At 44.1% G+C, this 9,134-nt stretch overlaps 1 protein-coding gene across 1 annotated transcript; it reads right to left on the reverse strand.

The window, feature by feature from the left end:
• Positions 1-1,698: 1,698 nt before the first annotated feature.
• On the reverse strand, positions 1,699-2,983 carry rhbdd2 (rhomboid domain containing 2). Its single transcript, XM_015954237.3, has one exon. The coding sequence runs from the start codon at positions 2,819-2,821 to the stop codon at positions 1,862-1,864; it is 960 nt and encodes a 319-aa protein (XP_015809723.3). The 5' UTR covers positions 2,822-2,983; the 3' UTR covers positions 1,699-1,861.
• Positions 2,984-9,134: the final 6,151 nt, after the last annotated feature.

Consider the following 9,134-nt stretch of genomic DNA (forward strand, 5'->3'; position numbering starts at 1 on the left):
GATGATTTGTGAGTTTAACACTGATTTGACATTTGTTGGTTTTGATGTCCTCCCTGGGTATTTGTAACTGATCCACCTGGTCCAACGATCCTGTGTAAATGGACCAAGACGCTTATTATCACCCATGTGGATTAGTTTATTCATTTACATCACATACTCCTGAGCACCAACAGATCATTTTATACTGCATGAAAGTGTGAATTTTATATTTAAGCTTTGGTAATTTCACAACATGAAAGGACCCTGATGTAAAGCTGGGACGATAAGCGATGGATGATGTTCATTCAGGGAATTCTAGGGAGCCGAAGTGTCCTCCCCTTCCTGTCGGCTCGTGGGTGATGTGAGTTTCGACTGTACGTCGCGTAATTTCAGATTTGTCAGCTTGTGAAAACTTGTAATTAAAATGACTACAAATCAGAAGTCGCATGAATGACGTCACAGCGGAATCCATTCTTCCCTAGCGTAGTTGCTACGTACCACACGGCCACATTTACGGTGGTTGTCACCATGTTTAATGCTCCTGTCATCCCGGAAGAAGGAATCAAACCTCGCTAGATTCAGTCATTTTTCTTCTCCGTTTCTGGTGCGGTGTCAGTTTGATGAGACGGGCATTTGCATTCCGTTACATCTTTTCACGTGAAGCCTAAAAATAAGGGCCGCCTGTTGAAAATCAGCTTTCTCTGCATCAGTGTTTCTTTAAAGTTCGCGGACATCACACGTGAACTCCGTGTCACTTAGCAAACAGGAAAGATAACTTCCTCCATAGACTTGCATTCATTCTTTGGGCAGTTGGGGACCCGTGGTCCGGAAGTAGATGAGCATGGCTGAAGCTCCCCACAGGCATTTATTAATATGGGGTTGTGCTGTGGGCACTAGAAGATTCTGTATAATTAGATATTCATTTGAAATATTAATATTTCCTAAAACTTTTTGTTTTACTTCTGCATTTACAGAAGTAATTTTAACAATCTAATGCAGCCACTACAGAATCATTCTAACAATACCTACGATGTAATTAAGTTAGATTAGCCTATTATATATAGATATATTTAGACTAGGGCTGCATGATATTAGGAAAACCTGCGATATTCGATAACAGTGATTAATATTGTGATGACGATATTACTTGCGCTAAATAAAAGCTTAACTCAGGAACAAAAATAATCGAAAACAAAGAAATAAAAAAATCATAAAAATGAGGGGGAAAAAATGATCAAGAAAAGGTGATCAGTGATCCCGGGAAAAGCAGAATCAGCAGAACAAAGCTAACTCGGGTGTTTGCTAACCATTAAAATTAAGTGCCGTCCACCTTGGGGGCGGGAATCTAACCTACGAGAACCCACCCGATTGGCCAAATGGGTGAAGAGCTCTATTTGATTTAAACATCTTGCTTCTGTTTGATTGACAGAACGCATTATGTGAAGCAAACATATGAGCTGACCATTCATTGCGATATTTTTGTTCTTTGCGATACGCATATTGCTCATGCTGATATCGCGATAACGATATATTTACGATATATTGTGCAGCCCTAATTTAGACTACAGTAGAACTGCAGTCTCAAACAAAACCTTATAAAAAGATTGTATGTTACAGAGATGTTAAGAATATGCCAGCTCAAAGCTCAGCATTGGTTTCATGTGGCAGAAAACATTTTTATCCGAGGTGTTTACATAAAGACCTTTAAGTTGAGTGATCTCGTATGTTAGATAAAAATATTTATTATAGAAACATTAGTAGCAGATACTAAAATGACAAAAACACCAGTGAGACTTAAAAGCACAGCTTTAAATGAATGTATACGTGACATCCTTCATGCTGATGCAATAAAACGTCGTTAAACAGAAGAACCATAACCACACTACTGTTTCTGTCCATGGCTGTGGTTGTGGGTACAGTTGTGTCCAAAGATCTGGCCTAACAAGTGTCCATGATTGTGTCCAACACCACGTGCTGCTGGAAGCTGTTCATGAAGATTCAAAGATGGCTTTGCACCAGGAGGCGTGTCGGTCATTTGTGGCCAGCCTTCGTAGGTTGCGGTATTGGCTGTGTTGGTGCTGGATAACGGAGCATATGCCTGGACTGGGTAGGACCCTGGAGTGGGGTTTATTTGCGGCAGAACAGTCTTCCTCCTTTCCTCCATGGAGGCAGGAACAAACATCACACCACTGATCCTCCTCAAAAACCTGAATGGCATCATTTTCTCCAGGACTGCAGCCCTGGCCTCAGACATGTTCATTGGGGAGAACCACCCTTTACCATACACCCACCCAATCAGGATGCCGATGGCGTTACAGAGCATCACGCTGCGAGGAATGAGGACAGTACAGAACACGAGGATCAGCCAAGGGAGGGCCACGGAGGGGAAACTGACCCCACAAAGAAACCCTCTGGTCATTTTAGTGTGCATGGTCGTCATAGCCACACAGGCCAGGGTCACGGGGAGCAGACCTTCGGTGGGAGTCCGCGTGTTTTCATCCTGCAGAAGATCCAGGAAACTGTAGAAGGCACCCGTGGTGGAGGACAGCAAGGGGAAGAGGAACAGGAAGTGGACAGTGCCGACACTTTTCTCCACACTTCCGCACAGAAACAGCAAAGCAGCGATGTTCAGAAGCAGCTGGCTCAGTGTTTGGTGGTAAAAGGGAAACAACAGGAGTCTGTGCAGGTGTCCGCTTTGAAAAACGACAACCCCGATGCTAAAGACCCCCTGAGTCAAGTTCAAAAAAGTTTGAAGGCAAAACAAAACACACGAGCCTAGGCCCACTGTGAGAATCCCACTGGTGGGAACAGGAGCTACATTCTTGAACGCTTTGAAGAACATTTTAAACAACCACTAAAGACACGAGACGAAGGAGTGTGGCGCCTGAGCTCGGTCCGCTCTGAGTCCGGACCGCTACAGTACCTTCTGGGTGGGTGGGACACGCATCACTACTTCTGCAGGGTTTGTTGTGTCGCGCGACAGCTTGGGAGCGTTCATCTTTGAAAGGAAATAGCTGTTTTTGTCAACATCCTTCAAAATAAGATTAGTTGATACATACTCGAACTTGTTTTGCAATCATTTATATCTACAAAAATATTTTTGAAACACATATAGTACTATTATTTTGTAAACTGCAGAAAATGTCAAGGAAACTACTATGACCTTTATAAAGAACACTTGTATATTATTTTGAAGGTAATGCGTAATATCCGGTGCTTTAACTTCCTTCCTCGTCAATATTTTTGCTTTATTTTTCATGTTTATTACTCAATAGCTTATTAAAGGCGTTGTGAAAATACTTCAACTTAAACAATTATGCTCATATAATTTGCTAATATTTATTAATTCACAGAACTGTTAGAGGGCTGCCAACTCTCACCCAGTGAGCGTGAGACACACGCTTTTGACTGACTTCACACGCTCTCACCCCACACCACCACCTTCTCACGCTGAAATAAATTAATCTATTTGAGAAATTTGCCAAACAGGACAACTTAATCCAGTCTTGTTTACGAGTTGAAACCTTGTCTGCCACCTAGTGGACAAAACCTGTCACTACAGGTTCGTGTTAATAAAGCTGAAAGATAAAACTCATAAGCACTTCCTGTAGACTCATACAAAATAAAAAGTACACTTAAAATTGTTTGGGTTTTAAATGAGCGTTAACAGCATAGTTAGTCTAAATAACGGAAAAGCCTAAACTTCATCACATGTACTACTTTACTAAATCTCAAGAAATCTGTTTTAATTATCTGTCTTCAACTAGATTAAATCAACAAGCCAAAGCAGGATATGTAGCCTTTTTTTCAAAACCTTATTGCACAACAAACGAATTTTATACAAATAACACATACCAGAGTGTTTACTATACAATTGTTACATATATTCAAAGAAATTGTAGGTACTGCAAATAGTGAATTTTAAGGCTTTTTAATTTTGTGATGCACTAGTCAATTTTATGAGTGTCATTATAATAGTGTTTAAAATGAGGTTTTTGGTTACTACACTTGCATTTGTGGAGATAGAATTTAGCTAGAATAATTAACAAATTTATATTACAGTATACATCTTCCCTTTTGTGCTTGCAAGACAAAAAATCTTCCCATTTTAAAATGAAGTCCTTGTAGAGCTGTCCAATAATAAATCTGCTAAACTGTTTCAAAAATGTTATAGTATGTGGACAGAACCAAAAGTGGTGCTGAACGGTCTCACGGTGGCACAAAAGCAACAAACAGGTCACATCAATGTCCCTCTTAAATAAACTCTGTCACTTAATGATTTGCTGGATAACGTTTATGAAGTATTCTGAATTTATCTCCTTTGATCTTATTTGTTACTAAACACTTGTTAGGAATGGTCCATACTCTTTTCCAAGTAATATCAGTAATAAAGGAATTCCACAAAGAAATCACTTGTGGAACAGATAAGGATTCTCACATGCCCTCTGGCGGCCGTAGGGGGAAATTAATCCAAGGTGAATTTTGAGGGATTTTACTCTTAATAAATTAATTAAGTTTTTAGTATTTAATATAAAATGTGTTTAGTTACAAATTTCCCAGCAAACGTTTGTATTTTCTAATCAAACATGACAGGAAAAGCTATTATTTGTTAGTTCTAAGACCAATAAATACCCAGCTACATCTAATAAACACACACAGACATACATATATATATATATATATATATATATATATATATATATATATATATATATATATATATATATATATATATATAAACATTTCATATTTTATTCTAAACAGGAAACGCAATAATATATTTGGAGTTCACAATGAATGTAAAAACTACCCAAATAAATTAAATAAAAACCAAATACATCAAAAGTAACCAGTAAAAAACTGAAATGTAGTTTTTTTAGTGTTTGTTCTTTGTCTAAATAAACTTTTAATAACTACTAGTAATCTCTCATTTGATCTGATTGATGGCTATATACTCTGTACAAGAGATTTATATGTATTATTTGAGGTACATGGAAACACTAGAACTCAAATCTGGCTTTCGACATTTCCGTCCTCTAGCGGTCAAAAAGTGTTTCTACAGGCAGTTTTAATGAAGCTAAACAAGGTATAACTCTTTAGCCCTTCCTGTAGATTCCTTCAAAGTAAAATTTATGTTAACATCGTTAGTTTAGATAACTGGAAAACCAGAACTTTATTTATTTATACAAACTACTTAACCACTAAAACTCTATAAATGTATTTTAATAATCTGTGTTCAACTAGATTAAATCAACAAGCAGTGGGCACAGGGCGAAAATTAATCCAAGATAGACTTAGATTTAAAGGGATTTTACTTTTAATAGGTTAAGTTTTTAATAGGTAATATTGTCATCGTTGTCTTCCTCCGCTTATCCAGGTCCGGGTCGCGGGGGCAGCATCCCAACTAGGGAGCTCCAGACCGTCCTCTCCCCGGCCACCTCCACCAGCTCCTCCAGCAGGACCCCAAGGCATTCCCAGACCAGATTGGAGATGTAACCTCTCCAACGTGTCCTGGGTCAACCCGGGGGCCTCCTGCCGGCAGGACATACCCGAAACACCTCACAAGGGAGGCGTCCAGGAGGCATCCTGACCAGATGCCCAAACCACCTCAACTGACTCCTTTCATCCGGAGGAGCAGCGGTTCTACTCCGAGTCCCTCCCGAATGTCCGAGCTCCTCACCCTATCTCGAAGGCTGAGCCCGGCCACCCTTACGGAGGAAACTCATTTCGGCCGCTTGTATACGCGATCTCGTTCTTTCGGTCATTACCCAAAGCTCATGACCATAGGTGAGGATTGGGACGTAGACCGACCGGTAAATCGAGAGCCTGGCTTTCTGACTCAGCTCCCTCTTCACCACGACAGATAAGCTCAGCGTCCGCATCACTGCAGACGCCGAACCAATCTGCCTGTCGATCTCCCGATCCCTCCTACCCTCACTCGTGAACAAGACCTGGAGATACTTAAACTCCTCCACTTGAGGTAGGACTTCTCCCCTGACCCGGAGCTGGCAAGCCACCCTTTTCCGGTCGAGAACCATGGTCTCAGATTTGGAGGTGCTGATCCTCATCCCAGCCGCTTCACACTTGGCCGTGAACCTACCCAGCAAGAGTTGAAGGTCAGAGCTGGATGAAGCTAGGAGCGCCACATCATCTGCAAAAAGCAGAGACGAGATTCTCCTGCCACCAAACTCGACACACTCCACACCACGGCTGCGCCTAGAAATTCTGTCCATAAAGGTAATGAACAGAACCGGTGACAAAGGGCAGCCCTGGCGGAGTCCAACCCTCACCGGGAACAGGTCCTACTTACTACCGGCTATGCGGACCAAACTCACGCTCCTCTGGTAAAGGGACTGAATGGCCCTTAACAGAAAGCCACCCACCCCATACTCCTGGAGCGTCCCCCACAGGGTGCCCCTGGAGACAGGGTCATAAGCCTTCTCCAAATCCACAAAACACATGTGGATTGGTTGGGCAAACTCCCATGCCCCCTCCATCACCCTTGCAAGGGTATAGAGCTGGTCCACAGTTCCACGGCCAGGACCAAAACCACATTGCTCCTCCTCAATCTGAGATTCAACTATCGATCGGACCCTCCTCTCCAGTACCTTGGAGTAGACCTTTCCAGGGATGTTGAGGAGTGTGATCCCCCTATAGTTGGAACACACCCTCAGGTCACCCTTCTTAAAGATGGGGACCACCACCCCGGTCTGCCACTCCACAGGAACTGCCCCCGATGACCACGCAATGTTGCAGAGACGTGTCAACCATGACAGCCCTACAACATCCATAGCCTTGAGATACCCAGGACGAACCTCATCCGCTCCCGGGGCTCCACCGCTGTGTAGTTGTTTGACTACCTCAGCAACTTCTGCCCCCAAGATTGGACAGTCCATCCCCAGGTCCCCCGGCTCTGGTTCCTCCTCGGAATGCGCATAGGTGGGATTGAGGTTCTCCTCAAATATTCCTTCCACCGTCCGACTATAGCCCCAGTTGACATCAGCAACTCCCCATCCCCACTGTAAACAGTGTGAGCGAGTTGCTGCCTCCTTCTCCTGAGGTGCCGGACAGTTTGCCAGAAACTCTTTGGAGCCGATCGATAGACTTTCTCCATGACCTCACCAAACTCCTCGCTTGGCTATCGGGTACCTGTCTGCTGCCTTCGGAGACCTACAGACCAGCCACGCCCTGTAGGCCTCCTTCTTCAGCCTGACGGCTCCCTGAACCTCTAGTGTCCACCAGCGGGTACGGGGGTTGCCACCACGACTGGCACCGGCCACCTTGCGACCACAGCTAGCAACAGCCGCCTCAACAATCGCAGAGTGGAACAAGGCCCACTCTGGGTAAATGTCCCCCACTGCTCTCGGGACGCGGTCAAAGCTCTGCCGGAGGTGGGAGTTGAAGACCGTCTTAACAGGTTCTTCTGCCAGGCGTTCCCAGCAGACCCTCACTATGCGTTTGGGTCTGCCAGGTCTACACGGCATCTTCCCCTGCCATCTGATCCAACTCACCACCAGGTGGTGATCAGTTGTCAGCTCTGCTCCTCTCTTCACTCCGGTGTCCTAAACATACGGCCGCAGGTCAGATGATATGACTACAAAGTCTATCATTGACCTGCGACCTTGGCTGCCCTGGTACCAAGTGTACCGGTGGGCATCCTTATGTTCGAACATGGTGTTCGTTATGGCCAAACTGCGGCTTGCACAGAAGTCCAATAACAAAACACCGCTCGAGTTCAGATTAGGTGGGCCGTTCCTCCCAATCACACCCCTCCAGGTCAAGATGTCATTGCCCACGTGAGCATTGAAGTCCCCCAGCAGGACAATGGAGTCCCCTGATGGAGCACTATCTAGCACTCGTCCCAGGGACTCCAAAAAGGGTGGGTACTCTGAACTGATATTTGGCCCATAAGCACAAACAACAGTCAGGACCCGTTCCCCGACCCGAAGGCACAGGGAAGCTACCTTCTCATCCCCCAGGGTAAACCCCAACACACAGGCAGAGAGACTTGGGGTTAACAAAAAGCCAACCCCAGCCCTCCGCCTCTCACCCGGGTGCAACTCCAGCAAAGGAGAGTGTCCCACCCCTCTCAAGGACTTGGGTTCCAGAGCCAATGCTATGTGTCGAGGTGAGTCCGACTATATCTAGCCGGTACCGCTCAACCTCTGCCACAAGCTCCTGCTCCTTCCCCGCCAGTGAGGTGACGTTCCATGTCCCAAAGTCCAGTTTCCTTGTCCGGGGATCGGACCACCAAGGCTCCCACCTTGGTCTGTCACCCGATCCACACTGCACCGGACCCTTCATGCTCCTCCTGCAGGTGGTGGGTCCACAGTTGGATGAGCCCATGTATCCGGTTCGGGCTGGGCCCGGTCAGGCCCCATGGGCGAAAGCCCGGCCACCAAGCGTTCGCTCACGGGCCTCAACCCCAGGCCTGGCTCCAGGGTGGGACCCCGGTAAGTTAACCCTCCGGGCCGGGTACTCCGACTCTTTGAATTTACATCCATGAAAGATCCTTTGAACCTTTCTTTGTCTCACCCTTCACCTAAGACCAATTTGTCATGGGAGACCCTACCAGGGGCACAAAGTGCCACAGACAACATAGCTCCTAGGATCATTAGGGCACTGAAACTCCTCCACCACGATAAGGTGACGGTTCAAGGAGTAGTAGGTAATATTGAATAAACTAATTTAGTTATAACGTTTTATCAGCAGGCGTGTGTAATTTCTAATCAAATATATTATATCTATAAAAAAACATCCGAAAGTGAATTTCCAAAAAACAAGTACAACTATCACCAAGAAAGAAATGAGAATGAGGTAAACATGTTTTTAACAAATGAAATAAAAAAGGAACAAAAGACGAATAGAATTTTTAAGAGTAGAAAACCAAAATGAAAATGTGATTTTATTCTATTTTTACCATTTTTTCCCCTTGCCTTATTTATTATGATATATTTTTTGCCATGTTTATTTATTTTTAAGCTCTTTATTTCTGTTAGTCTGGATTCAGGCGAATATGGTTATATTCATTAATAATTTTTTTTTCTTTATGTGTGTGTGTGTGTCAAATTCAGAAAAAGGAAACAAAAACTAAGTAACAATTTATTTGAGTGACTATGATAGAAACTACAAACAAAAAGACGTAAGGACGTCGG

The sequence above is a fragment of the Nothobranchius furzeri genome, chromosome 7, assembly GCF_043380555.1.
Source record: "Nothobranchius furzeri strain GRZ-AD chromosome 7, NfurGRZ-RIMD1, whole genome shotgun sequence".
Taxonomy (NCBI): Eukaryota; Metazoa; Chordata; class Actinopteri; order Cyprinodontiformes; family Nothobranchiidae; genus Nothobranchius; species Nothobranchius furzeri.

Coding starts and splice junctions, on each gene's coding strand:
- rhbdd2 (XM_015954237.3), bottom strand. CDS start 2,821: ATGTTCTTCAAAGCGTTCAAGAATGTAGCTCCTGTTCCCACCAGTGGG.